Raw genomic sequence first — 22,413 nt, 5'->3', positions numbered from 1 at the left:
AACCAAAGTATTAATGGAGTATGTGATTAAGAGAGAGGCAAAATGCAGCTTTGGGAACTGGAGTCAGTATCTGTGTATAAGCCCCTACTGGGCTTGGAGCCAAAGAAGTTCTTCAATGAGTAAAGTGCACCTGAATTCCAAGTTCTGCCAAGTGTGTGTCACTAATATCATGAGCCAAATGCACAGAAGATGAGAGGAAGCATGATCGGCTACTCACAGCCACCAAGAGCTAAACAATCGTTCCCTTTAAACACTAGATTGGCTAAAGTAATAAAACATCCTGGATCAAAGGTGTTCAGCATTTCAATTCTATCAATTTAAATTAGCAGAGGGTGCAGTCTGTTCTTGATGCAAAATAAAGTAAGTACAGGGATTATTTTAGTGTTAGGGATTAAATTAGGGGGTTAAGTTTTGTGTTTTTGGTAAGGGTTTTAAGGTTGTAGTTTAAATTGATACCGTTACCCTATGGGGAAAAGTGACATTGTCTATGTCACCCTTTTCACTCCAGTGCTTTCACATGTTTACTCAACATGCTTACCTTGCTGCTACTTCCACCATCACTACTTGCTCAAAATACCTTGTATGTCCAGGAATACCAGAGCATTGGACCCCCCTCTCATACTAGATATGCTAATCATGAGCATAGTTTCATGTCAGTGAGGGTGAATTTACTATTCATTCTGGGCTCTGACACAGGGAATTTTGGTGCTGACTGCAAAGACAAGGCATTATGTATTTTTATATGCAGCCAATTAGTTGAGCTGTATTGTCCCTTTAACACAGGCTCTCCATAGCTACTTTATTGGGAAAAAAACACTGTTTACAAGGCTCAATAACTTAGGCTTGCACAAGTGATTCCTTCCCCACCAGACAGTTTCAGCTGAGGCTACAATAAAAAAAAAACAAAGTCTGAGTGGGAATGATGCTGTCAAGGGACCTGGATGCTGGGTTTAGGTGAGTATTTCTTGTTTCACAAGAACTATAAATATCTTGCAGGATAGGCTAGAAAAGGGTGGGAAGTTGGGGTGAGCAGGAGCGAGTATTTGTCACAGCTTTAACATGCATGACATTAAGGAAGAATATTCATTAAGTATGGGCTACCAACACACCAGCCAAAACCACATTTTTCCCTGTTTTGGGAATGCAATACATGATAATGCACAGCTGCAGTGTTATATACCACAGTATAATATTTTGATATGGCTTTATAGATTCTCATTGAGTTGAAGTTTTTAAGGCTAGGGTGGGGGAGAATAAAGACTTAGGGCTTGTCTTAGGGGTTCAGGTAAGTGATTACATGAGGAGGGTTAGATAGTGGAACTCTAGTGTAAAGATTTATTACAATAGGAAATAAATCAGGATGTTTTCTTGTACTCAACATTAAAACAACAGCTCAGAAAACTAGCAGTGCCCACCTCCTAGTGACAAAAATTAACACAGTCTTAATATTAAGGATTTTCCAACTACCAAGCCTGTAGAGGCCAACATGAGAAAATGTACATGATAAATTCAAATCCAAATGTGAACCTATATTTTAAAGTTAATTTAAAGCTTTCTTACCAGTTTTATTGAGGTGGAAAGACAAAAGGAAGGGCTCAAAAGAAGATGTTGCTCCAAGCTCCCGTCTATTTTATTTGGTGAAAAACCTAAGCATTTGGTCACATATTAACTGGTTGAAGGGAAGATTGATTATCTTTTTTTATCAGAGTAAACATGACCAAACACCTACACTTTTGGCCATGACATTTTTGACGTAAGGCAGACTGACATCACATTTTTTGACTGCCTCTTTCAGAAGAAACATTTTTGCAAGACAGGCATGAGTTTTGGTCCTAGTATTTTAACTACTCCAACAAGTCTTCAAACAGCTTTATGTTTCTATTTTAGTATACATCCCATTTTATTAGAGATTCTCTAAAGTTTGGTTTTTAATTTTCCTTCCATTTCTACTGACCACCCTGAAGTGCCTGGCACCATTCCATGCAATAATCACACCCGCAAATGTCCTTGAAGACTTAGTACACTGCTATGATGTCTGTAGACAGATGGAACCCAGCATAAAGAAAAGTGAGAATCTCTTACCTAGGAGCATCAAAGCTGTCATAGGATCCAACTGTGTAGTGTCTAAACAAACGCTTGGCTTTATCACTCCGGCTTTCTGAGGGAATAAGCAGAACAAAAATAGTGTGAGGATTACATTAAAATAGGAAACTGTGTTATATTTTCAAGAAATAGTCTTTGTTACATTATTCTCAATTTGAGGCACCATTATGCCATATTGTAAGTTTTGATTTGAAAAACCAAGGTTTATATGCCGTATTATCAGATAGTTAACTATCCTTAATAGGTGCTACAGCAGGCAATAACAGGTAAATCCACCTCAATTCTGTATTGTTTAATAAAAGTCAATTTTTTAATTTGATACGTTGCTGCACAGGTGCTGGATCTTAACAATCAGTTACTAAAAAGGCAGCATGGTGGCTCAGAGGTTAGCACTATGGCCTTTGCAGTGCTAGGTCCCAGGTTCAAATTTCAGCCAGGACACTATCTGCATGGAGTTTGCAGGTTCTCCTGTTTGTGTGGGTTTCCTCCCACATTCCAAACACATGCAGTTAGGTTAATAAGCTTCCCCCAAATTGATCTTAGACTGTATTAAAGAAATATGACTATGGTAGGGGCATTAGATTGTGAGCCCCTTTGTGGCACAGCTAGTGACAAGACTATAGACTTTGTAAAGCTCTGTATATGTCCACGCTATAAAAATACTGGCTAATAATAACACAGCTCAACAAAAAAAAATGTTTTCACTTGCCAATGATTTTTCAATATATTTTGTGTATTTCAGGTCTGCTTAATCCAGAAATGACAGCAGTTTCATTGAATTGGCTCTAGTTCTTGTGATACAGGAAGCAGAATAGATGATTTTACCATCAACAAATGTTAACACAGCATATTACCCTGTTTCCCCGAAAATAAGACCTACCCCGAAAGTAAGACCTAGCACTATTTTGTAAACCTGCCCTAATATAAGACCTACCCCGAAAATAAGACCTACCCCGAAAGTAAGACCTAGCACTATTTTGTAAACCTGCCCTAATATAAGACCTACCCCGAAAATAAGACCTAGGAGAAAAAGAAAATAATAGCATACATACCGGTAAATTAAAAAAGTACTCACCGAGACAGCTCCAGATATCTGATCCTGCCTCAGGGGACAGGTAGGGGCGGATTTTGGAGATGTTGCGTAGGTGAAAGTGACAGGACCTGGAAATGTTCTGAATATGGGGGGTGAATGAGAGGGCCGAGTCAAAGGTGACACCAAGACAACGTGCCAAGACAATGATACATCCTATAATAAGTGGCCTTACGGACTTTAGGAATGGCAAAACTCTGTCAATCTGCCAACTGATAGCTCTCTGTCCCCCTTTTGACTTTTGTCCATTAAAGTAGCTGTCAGAAACAGAAACAAGTTTTTTTGCCCAGAGGTCCTTTGCTCTTGCTATTAAACCTGTTCACCTTCCGAATCAGCTTTAGTGCCAAGAGACAGATGTCCTGCATTCCCCATCATTGAGAGATATGTTCAAAAAGACTTCTAAATAAAGGCCCCAGACAAAAGACACAGGACCTTGTGAATATGGCCACACAAGGTTGTCACACTTCACTTTACCGTTTTTGCTACTGTGGGGAACTGTCTTGGCCGTTTGTTAAATTTATTTCACATTAAAATTTTAGAGTGAAACTTGGTAGATTTAGAGGAAATAAGGACAAGTGGTGGGCTCAACATAAAGTCTGCTGTAAGTTTCCAACATTGTCAGATGCAAAGTTTTCACAGTTTAAAATAAAATTGGACAAAAAGGAAAAACCAGCTTGGCTTTTTTTTAAGGAAGTGGTCACCAATATCCTTGGTAACCATATGGTCCTAAACTTTGAGGCCACTGTTAAAAATTTGTTGATAAAACTAGAAGAAGTGAGTTGTTCAATGAGCCTCAAGCTGCATTTCTTCTACTCTTTTTTGGACATGGGTGCAGTGAGTGAGGAGCAAGGTAAGCGATTTTTATCAGAATATCAAAGAAATAGAAATGAGGTACAAGGGGCGGTGGGACATTAGCATGATTGCTCATTACTATTTCTGAGGGGTGCAATGAGAAATTGTAAACAAAAAACATAAAAGGAGAAGCTTCAATAGAAGTTTTGAACAACAGCACAAACACATTTAAATTCATGTGTAGAAACCTGTTTTAATACTTTTTTATTCTATTTTTCAATTTTTACTGATTCTATTTGGATGTGCGTCTTGAAAATAATTTACAACAGAGATTATTCCTAAAATTTTAATAGAATAAGCCATGTAAACGAAGAAGGATTAAACTCTTACTGGTGATTGGAGCATTGATTTCTAATATTTTTTCTATGTGTTTTGTGGAAAATCTTAGGTGACTGGGAAATAATGGATGGCATTTTTAAACTTAGTGCCTCAGAAAACTAATGCAACAGTTAAAATAATTAAGAAAACTTTTAAGTCATTGAATTTTTCAGACCTCAGGAATTTAAATTAAGCACATTATTTTTAGTTCTAAAATGTTGGAAATTCAGTCCCTAGAAAATTTACACCTCAAAAGAAATACAAGTTACAATCATTATAAAAGATAACCCTATATAATTTATTAGATAACCCTAACAATAGCCTGCTACCACATTTACCTATTTACCAAACATCCCTCAAGATGTAAATATGTGTCTCACACTAACCCCTAAACATAATCCTAAAATAAACTCACTCTTAAACCTATAAAGTAAAACAAGGTCCTAACTAAAAACCCACCTAAACCACACAATCATAAAACAAACCTGGGAGGAAAAATTTTGGACTGTGGTTATGGGCCTACTGTAATCTCAATGAAGCAGCATAACCTTAATTATATGAAAATTCAAATGTAATTAAACCATTTTTGTCCACTTTAGTCTGAGAAATTGTAAATGTTTCTCCTTTCCTATATCCTAGTGTTTGTTGTCATTAGTAAAGGAAGTGTATGTATTCATTCATTGTCAACAGAACATGAAGTGAAGTGAAATTCCCCTATGGAAATACAGAAAAAATGACAAGGCTGTGGTTGTTTCCCACTATATCTAAAAAAAAATAAACCATTTTGCTTTTAATTACACTCTACAAAAGAGTTTGAATCAGCTTCTGCTTTCTTATTACTCCCAGATCTTACATTGAAATAGCTATCCATTAAATTTATACTCTGTCAGTACCACTGTCAGTGGGTTAATCAGTGTAAAAACAACAAAACAAAGGAAGGAGAGTGCAGGGGATACAAAAGAGTATGCAATGTATTCAGGAGTATTGCCTCATGAAATACACAGATATTTGTACTTTTGCATACACTGTACAAACATGCTCTTTACATCCATTAATTTGTGGAAAAATCTGCCTATAAAATACAGAGAATATCCTGGTATTATTCTGCAGCCGTAGATACAGGGGCAAGTAGAAGTAAATAGGGACTTGAAACATGTCTTAGCCAGGATTGTCTCGCTGCCCGACACATCTTGCCCTATGAGCTTCCGTAAGGAAGGATTAAGACATATGACACAGACTAAATTAAAAGAATGGTACTTTATAATTTACTTTATTACTTGGTATATATAAGATCAATAAAAATATTTCTTCATTTGAAAAGATATGCAGGGAATTTACAAAATGCTTGCTTTCCTATATATCCAATTAACAATCAACGTATAAAGCCTTACTGTATGTAGGAAAAAAAGGTCAAATGTCAGCAGGGTCATATTTAAAGTGGGTCAAGTAGTGTAGTAGTGAGGTCAAGTATGAGCAGAATGGTGGAAATATCAACAAAAATGATAAGTAAACTTACTTGTTTCTTTGGTCCTAGACATACTATTGGTTAAGGTGTATCACCCAATATGTGGTATTGATGCAAGAAACACCTAACTAAACAATATATGTGTATATACTGAAAACTTCAAAATGCATTTATATAAATTAACCTATCCCTTGAGGCGAAACGTGTCAGAAAGTGAGACAATCTTGGCTGTGACATGTTTAAAGTGCATATTTATTCCTTCTTGCCCCTTAATCTGGGCTGCAGAATAATACACAGGATAATCTCTGTATGGTATAGGCAGATTTTCCACAATTAAATGTGGCTTACAATGAATACTTAAAAAGAATGTTTGTACAGTGTATTTAAATATACAAATATCTGTGTATTTCATGAGGCAATACTCCTGAATACATTGCATACTCTTTTGTGTTCTTTTTTGAAACACACGCAAAAAATGGGAACAAGAACCAGCAAACTCCATGCAGTTAGCGTCTTGTCCTAGATTTGATCCTAGGACCCAGCGCTGCAAAGGCCAGAATGCTAACCTTTGAGCCATAATGCTGCCTGGTTACCTTTGTTAAGGTGAAAACAATGTTCCTTGTAGTTCCTGCAGTTCTGGAAATCTTTCCATGGAAAATCACAGAACACCTTATATTTCTTATATGAGGTGTAAAACAGGACTGGTGTAGCTCTCATTTGTAGAACCGATGGAATTAAAGCAAAGCTGTACTGTACAGCATGGGAAAACTATGTATTTTGAAGAAAACCATGGAGACCTGAGCAGTCACTTTAAATTCTTTAAAAATAATGCAGTTCTGCTTTAACATCACTTTCCTAATCACTCTGACATCTATTTTTATATCTTCCAGCTCTTACAGAAGACCACCATTGACATAAATACACAGTTGGACATTTTGGCAAGAGCAGATTGTCCTGTAGCATTTGGGTCTGCTGCATCCTATGCATGTTTTCTTAACTATTATCCATTTTTTTCTCTGATCAACTATTTATTCCATTTCCTCCACTAACATATTGCATGCTATGGGTGGGGCTGAGGGTCAATAGCTGATCATTTAATATTAGTACTACACATTTTACCCTGGGATGATTCATTATCAGCTTCATATTCTAACACCATGTGCATGCTGATGACATCGAACTGTATATTCTTTATCTTTATGTGGATTTTCCCTCCCTCTGCTGGCTAACTCTACAAACTGTCTCCCCTTGCTTTAATATACTGTAAACCTATCCAAAACTGGATAAATGATTAAAACCATATTCCAGAACTGTTATATTTCCATTCTGCACTGAATTGTTTTCACAATGAACAATGCCAGTTGGGTTAAATGAGTTGTTGTTTTTCCTAAGGAGCTGATAAAAGGAGTTTTAATCCATCCATGATAAGTGTATCATCTTCTACTTAATGCAGTTGTCATTCCCTTAGAACAAGCCTTCAGTCAAGTGATCAATGCTAAATCTGCACTATACTCATTTTCCCACGTTAAACCTATCCAAGTCTTTCTGCTTTCAGCTCAAAAATACCTTTTATTCATCCCTACATTGATAGCAAAACTGATACAAAATAAACTTTACACGTGTTTGTCAACTAGACTAATGATGGTGCCTGCAAAGTTCCACTTGCAGGACCAATTTCATGTGGCAAAGTCATCTGGAGGACACCAATTATTGTTTAGGCTCCTCTGTAAAGATGGTATTCTGACTACCATCGTAGGGAGGAGCAATCATTTAACTGACCACAGATGCAGGAGAGATTTACCTACGAATAACAATGAATTGGTCTTAGCAGTGGCTCCAAAAGACCTAACAATTTTTGCAAGGGTTCCTCTGAAATAAAACAGTGAAAATAATGCCACTCTAAAACATACTCTTGTTCCTGTACTGGAAAATTGTAAAGTTTTTAAGGGGGCATCTGAAGGGAGCTCAGTTCTTAATAACATAGACACATCCCCAGAACTACATTTCCCAAGATAACTTTCCCTTTTTCAAGTGATTCCAGGCACCAGCATTGTGTTGATGGGAAATACATTAATGTATGCACATAAAATGGGATCAGAGGAATTAAAGATAGAATCCTGTAGTCCGGCAGGAAGGGCTGACAATATTGGTTATGTTTTTAGTACAGAAAAAGTGTTGTCAGTCCAACAGGAGCACAATAGATTTTGGCAGATAAACAGGTATTACTTTGTACTTGAAGTGTTTTGAGGAATAATTCAAATAAATATGTTTGGAAAAATGTGCATTTAGTGCAGAGATGAGTGGAATTTTTTTGGGGTGAGATTGGGTGAGATTAACCTTGATGGTTGGAGGACATTCCTGTACTTACTTTATATAAAACTGCACTTTTTTCTAATTTTCTTTTAACCAAACCAAAGTTCATACCTTCTACCTTACAGCAGGTAGGAATGTCTAGATGTATCATTGCATACCTCAAAGACGAAGGACATGTTTTAATAAAATGTGGTCAATAGTCACATTCCTGCCATGCCCCCACCTACAAAGTCCATGAAGAATTTTTCCACAAAAAAACTTTTGTTTTTTTACCACTTCTACTACTTTTTTAAAGGCCTTTTTTACCTCTATTTCTCTTTTATACTTGCTCTCCCCCAAAGTAGCAAATGTGATAATTTGGAGGCTCCATAAAAGCTAACTGAAGATTATTTCAATGGAATTTGTTTATATTTATTGAAAAATCAGACTAAAACAAGGGCAGCAGAAAAGGAAAGATGGACAAATGGTCTCATAACAGGGACAGTGTTTGCTAATGAGATTGTTTTAATGGCTGTCCCTATAAAATCTCCTGCATACCTTTGTTCTTTTAGTTCAATAATCACCTAATAAATTGTGCAATATGCATAAATTAGGACTTTTATGGTACCTTGCTTTCCTTCCTGGGGTTTTGTGGGTATTTCCTCTACACAATCTGAAGGGAACCAACCAGTGCGACCTCTGGCATTTCCTTCCCAGAATCCTCCTTCTCCCACACTGAGAACTGTAAAATACAAAACAATTTTGAAAAATCCAATATGTTACTTTTGCAGGATGTTTAAACTATTAGAGCAGAATGAAGATAAGCAGTTATCACTTCCTTTTAATAAAGTCAACCAATACCTAATATGCTTAGTTTTATTATTTTATTTTTGGAAAATGAAAGTGGTAGAGGACATGAAAGCAGAGGAATGCTGAGCAAGGGATGATGGAGTAGTTCCTGTATATGAGCACCCAGCTCATCACCAATATTCAGGGTTTTTAAAGTGTGGAACTTCACTCCCCCTAACAATCATTTGCCAATGGAAACACTCCCTGATGTGTTTCCTAAGAACAGGACTCAATGGTTGTTTTTTGAACACATCAGAGAGCTATTTATTTGGCTAGTGTGGTTGTTAGAGGAAGGGACACTCCTCGCTGTATAACTCTCATGATTAGTGACAAACAGGGTACAATGCACTGCGGATGGAAGAGAATGAGATGCCCTGAGATGGCAGCATGTGAACAAAGAGGAGGTAAGAAGAATGGGTGAAGTTCGGCTTTAAGTTAAAGGTTCGTAGTGAAGTTATGGAAGGTAATAGAATGTAGCATTTTTTTCTTTAATAAAGATCTGCTGAATGCAGATTAGTCTGATTATTCAATACAAGTGTCTTGTGCCTATGTAGGTAAATTGGTGATGATATGTTAATTTTTCTGGATGTAGTTAAAATCATAAAACATGCCTGAAACAAAATTCTATTAATAGAAATTGTATTTTGTTAGGTGTTAGTATATTTACCACTAGAGGTCAGTGTTGGCCATGCTGAGAAAGTTAAAGCGAAGGTAAGATCTTTGATTTTTTTTTAAAGCAATCATCCATATACAGGTAGTTCCCGATTTAAGGACATCTGACATATAGACGACTCCTAGATATAAACAGGGCTTCCCTGCTTGTTCTGTGCAGGACAGAGGTTTGATAGGGGGGAGAGGTGATGACTTGGCATGACTTGCGGAAGAAATCTTTTGCTGTTCTGCAAACTCTTGTAACTCTTTAATGACCAAGACAAACTCTGCAGTTGTTTCTGCATATCAAAGCACAGCTTGCTCCAGAAGTTAATGAATGGCTAGGCTCCTTGTCCATCATTTTTTTTTTCTTTTTTTTGGGATTAACTGGTATTGAAATATCTTGTATGTAACCCGGGGACTACCTATTCAGTAAACCCCGTTTTATCCAGCATCCATAGAAATAGATGTATTTTGTGGTTGAAAACTAAAAACTATAAGTATTTTAGCTTTAATGATTTTTCAGAGCACAGGGAAATGTTTTTACAATTAAAAAAACATATCCCCCAAAAGCCTTATATAATAGCACAAAATCTTTTTTTTACCTTTTATTTTTTCTCCTTTGCTGAGAGATATTTCTCCTTCACCTTGAGCCTGGTACGGCTTTACAACCACAAACGTTCTCCCTGGCACAGCAGAGTAAAGCTTTCGTTTCATGCGATGATTCACAGTTCCACCAGAAGAAGATTCTTTAGTAGAACCACTAGAACTGAAAGAGACAAACACAAGAACTTTTGTAAAAATTAAACCATATTAAACCAATGCAACAATATATATTAGAATATTGGAATAATGGATCTTTGATCAGACACTATTTTTTTTGTTTGTTTTTTCAAATGCCATATTGCCTTTTTAAAACTGTATTTTGTTAATAAATCATATATAAAATGTACAGATTTGTCCTACTCACTAGGATTGTAACAACTTCAATACAAAAGTGCTGAATTTCGTGGAAAAAGAGCCTAACTGCCACCAAGCGGTCACAATAGATAAAAGCATTTACTTGATATTTTTGCAGACTTGGGAGTTATTTCTTTAAACAGAGTGGTAAAGATTGTACATGTGGGTTGAAAGTTCTTGAGATAATTTGGAGTTAGGAGACAATTTTACATTAGAAACTAAATTAAGGGTTACTGTATTTTTTTGGTAAGGGAGAAAAGGATTAAACATAAGGTGCATTAATTAACGTGGGATGATAGGGTAAATGGAGTATTTATTGTGGCTTGGTAAGGGTTAGGTTCATGGGGAGATATAGGGAGGTGCAAAGTTTGTCATTACAGGAGGACCTTGGACCCTTCTCAGCCAAAAGGTGTCCCCACAAGGGCTGTCCCCAAATCAGTTCATCAGGGGGCCCCAAATCAGTTTTGCACAGACAATTATGTCACAAATACACTACAACTGGGTGTTCACTGCAGATGCCCAGTTTGTATGAACCAATAACGGTGAATTCCAGGCTGACATTCAGTCGTGTGCACATTTGTACAGGCTCATCTAGTGTTCTGAAACTGCTTGCTCTAATGTCACTGCAAAGTGTGAGCATATAACAGTAGGCAGTATGCAAAGCTGCATCAAATTAGAAAGAGGCTCCTCATTTCCTAGATGGAGGGCATCCAGCATCACCAAGCTCCCCAGCCTGCCCATTCACTGTAATTCAGGTCTCAGATTTTAGAAAGCTATATACAGACCCCTGTTATCTTTCCTCCCCAGCCATGATCTGTCAGCAATGCATAGAGAAGCATGAAGGCCTAGTAATGACATCACTGGACAATCTTTATGACATCACTCATAAAGATTGTCAATACAGAGGCTGTGTGCAGAGATTCTTAGCCATTTCCCCATATACATTTTTATTTATCCAAGTGAGAGATTTTCCCTTTGAAAGGGTGATTTATTGCTTTAAAAATTTGTTGATAATATCGAGATAAATTAGCCATAACTATCTTGATGATGATTTGTTTTTATTGTAACACAATGTTTCAAATTGTTGACATAAAATGTTCTTATGTGGTTTTATTATTAAGTAAGCCATTGAAGTCCCTCTTTTTTGAACTTTTGTTCTTCAAAAACATTTCTCCATGTTTTCTTGGGATGTGGTTTTTTTTTTTCCTTATTAGCTGGATTGTCTAAGATTTTGGGGCTCATAATATATCATATATATATACATATCATAGATGAGAAATTACTGGACCCGCATAAAGGTGCAACTGATCCATATTTCAGCCATTATTTTACATGAGATTTTTGGGTGTGATTTCAACGCCTGATTTCAAGTATTTGCATTTGGAGGAATAAACTAATTTTAATCATTAAAATTGCATTATCGCGTAGGAGAGAGAGAGATATTAAAAAAAAATACATACAAGAAAAACTTAAATCAGAAACAGCATAAAGCTTTAAATATTGTACATAAGGCCAATGTTAGTATTCTTATTACTGCCATATCATATACCAGCAGGGGAAAATTATCATAAGGGTTATGGCTGCGGTAAATATGAAATATACATGTGCATGTTTTCATGTTTACATGTGTATGTTGAAAAATAAAAATAAAACTATATATATATTTATATATACTATATAAAAAGTATAATTTTTATTCAAAAAAAAAATAATATTTTATTAAACAGCTTTGTATTTAAAAATACCTGGGGCGTCCACGTGGCTGTTTTTTTGATTCCTCTGTGTGACGTCCTCGCGAAGGTGATCGGCTTCGAGCCCCTCGTGGGCTACTGGAGCTTCGCAGAGTTCCCCCTGAGGATTTTTGTCCCTGCAGAGTAACAGTGTTGGCAGTGGATGCAGAGAAGACCATCCAGTCAGGCAGTGAGAGGCTGTTGTCGCTATTGGCACGAAGAAGAACATGGGGAACCGAAAGAGCTTTACCGCTTTCTCTGCGATGGACGGCATAGGAAGGAGATTCTTGAAAGGGTACTGTAAAAAAAACATATAAAGTGGATACAATATTGGTGTTTTCCATCAGGTAATTACAGATGGGTGAAAGAGAAAGTCCCCATTACAGATGGGGAAAAAGAGTCAGTCCACAAAACAAAGTCAATAAAAATTTGCAAACAAAACAGACTGGATGGGGTGGTCACCTTCAGCTGCACTCATGACCTCAGCTGCAAGACCTACCAGCATGATTGTGGTAGCCTGGCTTTCTCGAATTGGGACAATTTCCTCAGATTCCCCAACTATGATCACTAGTGGGAAGATGTCAGGTACCAATGACAAACGACTCCTATTCAACTACTATTTCAAATATTATCAGGACCAGCTGTTGAAATTTAGAGTCAGCCTTTGTGCCACTTTCTGCCCATGACAAAGCCTATACGTGCTGCTGATAAAACAGGTTTACTTGCTGTTGTTCTCTTAAAGAGGCCGATAGGTTTATTCAGCTGATGCATCTGTCACATGGTTAAGTGGTTTACCTCTTGAAGGAGCTGATTAGTCTGTTTTACAATCTCCTACATTTTATTCCGCAATAGATGACTGTCTCTATTAGGTTTTGTCTCATTTCAAGCACTAAGTTGTAAAGCAGGGGTGTCAAACTCTGGTCCGGGGGCCAAATCTGGCCCACAACGTCCTTTTTTTGGCCCCCCAAAGAAATCCTAAATATGAATTGCAGCTGACCCGCCGCTGCATTGAAATAGTGCCGCTACTACAATTCCCAGCATCACTCATGTCTATAGACCAGCAGCCTCTCTGACTATGCGTGGCCCCACATTGGACTGTTTTTTAGAAGCAGGGAATTGTAGTAGCTGTGCTATTTTAGTTTCAAGTTTGGCCCGCGACTTTGTCTAAGTTTTTAATTTTTGCCCACTGTGTATTTCAGTTTGACACCCCTGTTGTAAATGGATCAGGCTCAACTGGTATTCTAAGCTTATACAGGTGCCCCCTAATGGCTTTCCTTTAAAACAAGCAGGTATCTCTTGAACCTCTTTAGTGCTCTGTCAGCAGTCAGCCTATTCACCCACCTGCAGAATCCCACAGCATAGAATGTGGGACAATAGCCTGGGCATCATTCAGCATGAATATATTAAAGCACATCAAAGTTAATACTAACTTACAAGCTAATAGGATACCAGGTAAGATGTGGATAGGACATAAGAATGAATGCTTTATCCCACCCAAAGTTCTTTAAAGTCCATGGATTCTAAAACCAAGTACAGGACCAAGTAATTACAGTTACAGGAACACAAAAGGTCATAAACCTAGGATCTAGGTGACATATATACACTGTTAACAACCCTGCTAAACAGTATATTATTACAGATATATTTGTATATAATGAAAAAATCCATACTTTAGTATACACAAATAGCACATATTTATACCCAGGTGGTTGTTACTCACCTACATCAGTGTCTCTGTGGCTCTTTATTAATTCCCCCAATTCAAAGTTTCCTGAAATAACTGCTACCTGCAAGAAGAACAAGTCATGAAACATGAGAGACATTGATTTATCTGGGAGTTGGACAGCAGGGTAAATAATAAAAATAAAAAAAAGATAAATAATAAAGACGGCAGCATGGGAAGAAGGCCGTAAGAATCCCCCAGACTTCCACAGTCCAATTAATAATATTTTTATTAAGATTCAAGTCATGCAAAATTGAGGAGTGTGGATGTCAGCAATTTTGCTCATCATCTTCAACCCCAGTAGGTCTTTTTAAAGGTAAAACAATCCAGCGTTGAATAGATGATTAGAGATGAGCCCTAGGTCTACATTTACATTTTTAATAAATTGGAGACAGAGTTTGGCTGTTTGTTTCATTTGCCAACAACTTTTTTTGAAAGTTGGTATGTGATTAATCTTCATATCGAGTGAACAGGGAAGGGGCCTAAAAATCATATGCGACAAATATTGACAGCTGGCAGTCACGCTGTTCTGTAGCCCATTTAGGAAAGCTCTCAAATTGATTTGTAGTCGTATGCAAATAAAAAAAGAAAAGAAAAAAGTTACAGTATAAAAATAAAAAAATGAAAATACTGAAATCAGAGAACCTTCTTAAAAATGACCACAGGGTGGCAATAGGATACTTTGTATACAACTAGAGAAAGCTCTAAAACTACAGGAGAGCCTCAATATTATTCACATACATTTTAGCATAGCAGTTCGTACATAAATGGTATAGTTGTATAATTTGAAAATAATCTCGAGTTGTTCTGTAAGAGTTGTGATTTAAACGATCTCCCTGATTAGAGATCTCCTTCTTCAGGTTCAGGATCTTCAGCTATCTTCATTAGTCTGGCCGGAATTACAAAACTCCTTCACAGGTGTGCAGTGCAGTTCATTCATTCCTGATAGTGAGCTGTTGCTGAGATGCTGAAGTCATACACTGTGCTGTGTATGTGTAGCTAAGTGTTTAGTATAAAAAAAATATTGTGGACAGGCAAGTTTGACATTGCCTGTCCCTTTTGCTATAAAGAACCTGTTTCCAACTTTTTACTATTTAAGTCTAATTCTGCTTTAAGGATTAATGTCTCAAATGACCATCCTGGAATCATCTCTCCTTGAGTCATATGTTCTAAGTACCCAAGACAAGAGAGACACCTGTAAGAACAAAGCATGTAGGCAAAGGGCTTGCACTGGAATGCTACATTGTGCACCATTGCTGTCAACAAGGAATTAAAAATAGAGACACAAGAATTTAGAGATTAAGAGTTTGGTTTAATGTCTTTTTTTGTAATATGCTTACTTTTTTTTACTTTTTTTTCTTTACTGAGAGATCTATATTAATTTCCTGTTGGAGACAATTTAAACTGCCATTGCTTTGACTCTGTTCAAACTGCCTCAAATTCCTGGGGGCCTCCAGGTATTTTGGAACATCTAACCTCCACCAGAAATCTACAGCATGGTCCTGGGGTAATGACCAAGTTTAAATGCCTTCAAATAAAGAGGATGCTATGTCATAAACCCTGTGTATATTCCATGTTAGCCCCGTAGAGTAAGGGTAAATGGGTGAAGTGCCAGAGACTTCCTAAACAGTACAACTGTGATAGAGAAAGAGATACTTGGCATAAAATCTCAATCTCAAACTTTGCATGGCTGCAAAATTTGCAACTCCAGAACCCCACATGGATTTTGTTTATATAAACAGACAGGACTAAATCATTCAGCCTGAGGACCTTTCATCTGATAATAGAATAATTATTCCTGTAGTCAGTCAGGATATTAGTTTTATGTCTGTTCTATCTGCCTATGTCTCATACAGTGTATTGGACTAAATTAATTCTCAAATCAGCTATGGCTTGCGTCACTCATAATGTTATTGCAAACCATATTTTCTCTAGTGTTCTGGGCCAATGTTTTGTTAATAAGGTTATATGTTATGTCTTTTTTACCCAAGGAAAAAATTTTTTTATGCTACTTTTGATTTTATTTCCCTAAAGCTTAGCCTACATGGAGGATTTATAGTAGCTCAATCAACCAAACTAAACAGAAAAAAATTACCCCCTATGGTGAAAGCTGCAATTATATTTAGTAGTATTTAGTCTTTAATGATTGCACAATGCTCTAAACCAATGCTGGAATAATACTATATCATACATTAGGACAGTCCAACTGGCTGCCCATGGTTGGTCTGCCTATATGGTAAGGTTTGATAATACACAGAGGTAGTGGGGTATCAACTGTTGTGTAAAAACACCTCTCAGTGGATCGATAGTAAAGTTCTGGACCAACGTTATCAGTAAATTAAAAATAGCCTGGAAACATTGATCAGGGAAGTAATAACTGAATATCGGCAGAGAAGGAAGGGAGGGTATGGTTGATGACACTGCTATTGACACCAACAAGGATGAAGCTTCCTGAAAGGAGATTATTTCAATTTTATACACATCTTTTCCTGGTTTTATTTTGATACATATGATATTTATAAATTGGGGAAAATTGATCCAAATATAACCCTACAATCGAATCGTAAATGCAAATGTGACTCTTGTGTTTTTTCAAGGTGGACAATATTGTTATACATAATGGGGATGGATGCCATCTCTTGCTATGTGTATACATTTACTTGCTGCCACCACTTTAAAGCTAAACTCTGAGCTTTGCAAATGCAGTCTTGCCCAGGAATTTCCACTGTTCCAGACTGCAGGGACACGGGATACTTCTGTACCAGGACTCAAAATAGTTTGACTTTTGCAATGCTGTAATTTGTAGACATGGGGGAAGGTAAGGGACCCAAGAAGTTAGCTAGTATGGAACCAAGAAATTTCTGCCATACTGACATCCACCGATTAATGCAATTTGATATCCTGCCAGAAGCCAGCTCATTGATTGCATCAGGGTTATGGGGTCTTGAAAGAAGTACTGAAGCAAGGTGAAGTGAGGATGTTTTCAGGAAACTATGTAGATTTTGAGGGACAATCAAAATGTCTTGTGTGTGGCCACATTGACCTGATTTACTATATTCAATACATGTTTCACTCTTTGTTTTTCACCAGCCTGATCATCAGATCAGAAGATCTGGAAGAAATGCTTGTCTATGAAGACCTTTTCTTGGAGTATTTTAATGTTTTTCTCGCCCTTCCTGTCGGTGTCAGCATTTACCAGGAACAGGCGAGGGGACATTTAAGTGATCTGCAGAGACCTAAAGCATCTTTAAATGTAATTCCCCGACCCCCCCCCAACCCACCCAGTGTACCCTTATCTTCCCTATGATTTACTCCCTAAAGCCCCACACACCAGCCGCGATCTGCCTGCATTTTATAAGCACAAAGACCCAGTGATGACGTCTTTGGGACTAAAATAAAGTATGTAATGAAATTGGAAAGACTTTTTTTATCAAATGTCATAAGCATGTTGATAAAAGGTAAGAAAAACAGGTGAAGCAAACATTAAGCAGAACAAATTTTAGGTATTTGCAGGTTCACTTAAAATAAGAAAGAAAATCATTAGTACAGATATGTAATTCATGTCAGACATAAGGCTTCAATAAAAAATCATTCAGGTTTGACATGTGGTCACATATCACACATGTAGGAATGGGAAGAAGTTCATACCTGGAATGGGGTCTGGCCACTGTGATTTTTTATATCTTTTCTTGCTCCACGATACAGCAATACTCGAGCACAACTTTCCTGTAGTAGCAAAATACAAAATATTACAGACACAAAGGTAAGCAACTCAGGGCAATGATTTATTTTACAGCCATTCAACAAACATCACTACTTTGCTCAAGTCAGAAAGTCCCTTTGATATACCATTAAACTGGGTCTTAAATAATTTGTTCACAGTTTTAGCATGTTTTTCAGAGCTTTTCAGGATGATGCAGCAGGCTCATAAAAAATGATGCTTTCAGAAACAGGCGCAAAGAGAAGGAAGTATACATTTCATATAATTCATGTCCATTCAGAAAAAAAAAGATCTGGTGAAGGATCGTGTCAGCAGGACAATCAGATGCAGAAGATCAATGTCAGGACAATGAAAATCTACTGTGTATACATTATATATAATGAAAAGAGACTTTTATAATGTATGTGTAAGGAAAATAACTTATGTAATATAGAAGTAAATAAAGTCACTATAATATGGGTATAATGGAAAGAGAATCATAATATAGGGGAAATAAAAAACTCATAATATATTGGTAACAAAAAGAGACTAATAAAATATAGGTATAATGGAAGGATAATAATACAGGGGCAAAAAAGACTTGTTTGTTACTGTTATAATATTTTATTAAAAATATGGTAAAAGAAGGAGACTCAAAAAATATATTTGTGATATGAAAAGAGACTCAATTTAAATATATGTAATGGAAAAAGACGCATAAAATAGGTTCTTTATAGGGTGGCTCATGATATAAGGGTAATGGAAAGGCATTCATGTAACACAGGGGTAATGGAAATACACTAATTTAATAAAGGAGTAATGAAAATCGATAGCATAGGGTTATATGAAAGGGAATCAGATAATATAAGAGTAATGAAAATAGACTTGAATAGATGTGGATAAATGATTCAATCTTTTTATATGGATCCAGACTGAAAAATAATATTCTGAATAAAGATTGAGGTTTTCTTTAAAATTCCAGAAGCACCATGGCAGGGCTGATTCAGCAATAACTGTATGGGCTCTAAAAACAGAATTATTTTGCTGTGGTATAAATGTATAGCTTGGCTATTAGCCATTTTGTAGGTTCACTCAGTTAGCCATTTACAATGTGAAGTAATCAATCAGCATCTTTGTATCTTTGTTAAAAATTGAGCATATTTTCACTTGACTAACCACATAACTATAATGACATGGCTATGGACACTGTAAAACACTGCAGAAGATTGCCAGCATGTATGTTGCATGTAAATGCATCAATAAACAAAAACAACTATGCAACTTTATTTGTTAAGGCTGGGTCTACATGAACGGTTTTAAGAACGCATATAAATGTTCCTACCACGTTTATATACGTTTTTATGCACTTTTACAAGCGTTTTAAAGCTTAACTTTAAAACGCTAAAAACGCTTTTAAACACCTATGACGCGTTTTACATCGTTTTACATTACAATTTTACATAAGCGTTTAAAAAAAGTTTTACTTTTAACCCTTTCAGGGAATGAGTACAGGGGTACATAAAACCCATTACTCATTCACTGAAAAGGTTAAAATATGTGTAAAAAATTGGATGAGACTTTAATGTTTAATTAAATTATTTTATTAAAATGTGTGTGTGTGTTTGTGTAACAAAACTTTTTTTTACAGGTTATCCCAATGACAGGATGATTTCCATGGCTGCAATCATGACATGAGCACAGCCCTGGGACTCGCAGGGCACTAGGAGTTAAATGAGGACAAGCCTCTCCATTCACCTCTAGTGCTCTGTGATTGGCAGAGGTTTTACGTTTCTCAGCCATTCAGCACTAGACTTGAATGGGGAGCTTGTGCCTGTTCATCTCTAGTGCTCTGTGATTGGCTGAGAATTAGAAATAGGAAACCCTCCCTTTCCTCAGCAAATCAGGGAGCTGAGCAATCAGCAGAGCTCCGCTATGCTTACAGCTCCGCTCCCCTGATTACTCCCGCAGCCCGAGAGGAGCTGTAGTATGTGTTACAGATACAGAACATGTCACAGCTCCTCTAGGGCTGTGGGAGTAATCAGGGGAGTGGACTTGTAAGCATAGCAGAGCTCTGCTGATTGCCCTGCTTCCTGACTTGCTGAGGAAAGGGAAATCCTGATGATGCTTGAGCTGTCATCAGGGTTTCCTATTTCTCAGCCAATCACAGAGCACTAGAGATAAATGGGCACAAGGCTCCTCATTCAAGTCTAGTGCTGAATGGCTGAGAAGCGTAAAACCTCAGCCAATCACAGAGCACTAGGGGTGAATGGAGAGGCTTGTCACCATTTAACCCCTAGTGCCCTGCGATCCCTCACTGTCAGGAGGAGTCCCATGGCTGTGCTCATGTCCATGATTGCAGCCATGGAAATCATCCCGTCACTGGGATAACCTGAAAAAAAAAAAAAAGTTTTGTTACACAGGCACACACACATTTATTAAAATAATTTAACATTAAAGCCTTGTCCGATTTTCTACACATATTTTAACCTTTTCAGGGAATGAGTAAGGGGTTTAATGTACCCCTGTACTCATTTCCCAGGGTGGGGTGGTGGAGATCTGGGAGTCTCCTTATTAAAGGGGGCTTCCAGATACCAAAGACCTGCTAAAAACGTTTTTAAAAGCCCCCATTGTTTTCAATTGAAGCTTTCATAAAAAGCCTAAAAACACTTGTAAAATCCTCCATTGAGTTCAATGGGAGCATTTTCAAGCGTTTTCATGCGTTTTCCCGCGTTTATCCTGCGTTTTAATTTTTTAAACATTGCAAGCAAGAGACCTGGACCTAAAAGATAAAGCCCAAAAACGTGCCTGAAGGAAACGTCCTGGTGTAGATTAGCCTATTGGAATGCATTGGGACTTCAAACATGGGCTTTAAAAGCCTCAGGTTAAACGCTGGGGAAACACTCCGTGTAGACTAAGCCTAAGATTGGTTTTACTTATTGAGATTAACATTAGTTGTCATGCATTGCATTGCAATATATGCTTCTGACATATATGCATTGCTGTGTATTTAAAATTTATCACCAAAATAAATGCTCGGTTGAATTTAGATAAGCAACAATTCAGGTGCATCAAAACAAAAGACATGTAAAGTCTTATCGTTTGTTTTCTTTAGAGAACAGCTGCAGCATGAGCAGCAAAGGCTGTCCTATGCCAACATGCACTGTGTGTGTTGTAGAGAAGAATTCATACTCTTTCTGTTGAAACACGGTGTCTCTGCAGAGGTGCTACCTTTTACTGACACACCTGACAGGTACAGCAAAGAGTATGAGCTTTACGGATTTCAGAGCTATTGGTCCGTTTCAAAAGGGCAAAATTAATAAAGCTTTGACACATGGATAAAGCTCTTTAATTCAGCCATGTGGCTGTAATTTCAGGTTGCAAAGCTGAAAATAGCTTCACTTCAACAACACACATGATATATTTCCTTGTGTGCTGGCTTTGTAAATTGAATCATTTAGGACTGAAACCCATTTTGCATTTTACCATGTTGCTGCACTGCATGTCAGGTGAGCTGTTGCAGTGCCATTAATGGTTTTCTGTGGTATCCATATTCACTAAGGCAACATAGTCCTGACATACATGTGTTGCAGCAGGTCACAATGCACAATGGCACACCTCCATGTATTACAATGCACTGTGCACGTCAGTATTTTTGTTCCTCTGCCTTGGCTGCCCATTTAAAATAAATAAATGAATAGGCAGCCTGTATAAATAAGTAATTTCTGTGTGGTAAGGTTGAACGAAAATTCATGTGCTAAAACTATGGGAGCTGCTGTTGCTGATTTGTTTTTGAAGGCACAGGATACAGAGCAATCATCCTGATCCTGGCGAGTAACTGACCAAGAAAAAGTATGCACCTCTATTTTAAGATTTTGTCCTATTCCTAAATCCCAATGTAAAGAATTTACAGTTAGTTTTAGTCCATGACAGGAGAGCAGCCTGGGATCCCAATGCTGATACAATACAGTGAGGGTTGCCACCCTAAGACAAGTGGGTTACTGGTAGCATCACCAGCAAGCAACAAAATTTAATGTAGCTAATACATCTAAGGACTGATGTGTGTGTGTCTGTATGTATACACACACAAACATACACAGTATTACTAGTAACTGTAAATAACAGTAACAATAGATGTTACCTTCTGATACATGTATCAACATTTTTATAAATGAGGAATCATACAAACTGAAATACAAAGAATGATGACAGTTAGAAGATGAATACCAAAACATCTCCAATGATGAAAAATGGGCATGAGATATAGGACTTCATTCCATGGATCATTATGTAGGCGATTTGGAGTTTTAATATGTAGTGAAAATATGATGGAAATTTATTCTAGCATATTGTGAAAGCCTTTGAAATGTCTGACAAATAATATGCCTGAAAAATGTAATTTGCCTGCTAAAATATTAGTATGTTGTGTTGTGTTAGTGAGGTTTTACCACTAGGGGCACTACAACATGATTCCTTTAGAGGAGATGTATTTTTCTTCTGGATAAATCATTTAAGCAAATATCATAACATTTTTGTTCAAGCAGAATGACAAATTTCAGACTTTTTATTGGCAGCCAGAATACAGGTAAAAGGAAGAGACATACCAAGCATGATAATAAAAAGCGTAGAGGCAGTAATTCCAGTCTTGGATTTGGTGCATGTTAGTCGTGTAGTCGCTACCTT

General features: G+C 37.1%; 1 protein-coding gene across 1 annotated transcript in view; it reads right to left on the bottom strand.

Annotated features, from left to right (window-relative positions):
- Nucleotides 1-22,413, bottom strand: part of SHANK1 (SH3 and multiple ankyrin repeat domains 1) — a 168,087-nt gene that overhangs the window by 100,057 nt on the left and 45,617 nt on the right. The window contains exons 8-13 of the mRNA XM_072425275.1: nt 17,682-17,759; nt 14,031-14,097; nt 12,326-12,608; nt 10,226-10,389; nt 8,749-8,862; nt 2,083-2,158 (exon numbers count right to left, since the gene is read on the bottom strand). Coding sequence (XP_072281376.1) covers nt 2,083-2,158; nt 8,749-8,862; nt 10,226-10,389; nt 12,326-12,608; nt 14,031-14,097; nt 17,682-17,759 — 782 coding nt within the window. The remainder of the gene's footprint in view (nt 1-2,082; nt 2,159-8,748; nt 8,863-10,225; nt 10,390-12,325; nt 12,609-14,030; nt 14,098-17,681; nt 17,760-22,413) is intronic.

The sequence above is a fragment of the Pyxicephalus adspersus genome, chromosome 11, assembly GCF_032062135.1.
Source record: "Pyxicephalus adspersus chromosome 11, UCB_Pads_2.0, whole genome shotgun sequence".
Lineage (NCBI taxonomy): Eukaryota > Metazoa > Chordata > Amphibia > Anura > Pyxicephalidae > Pyxicephalus > Pyxicephalus adspersus.
Note: the sequence above shows the minus strand (reverse complement) of the source record. Positions and strands in the feature narration are given on the sequence as shown.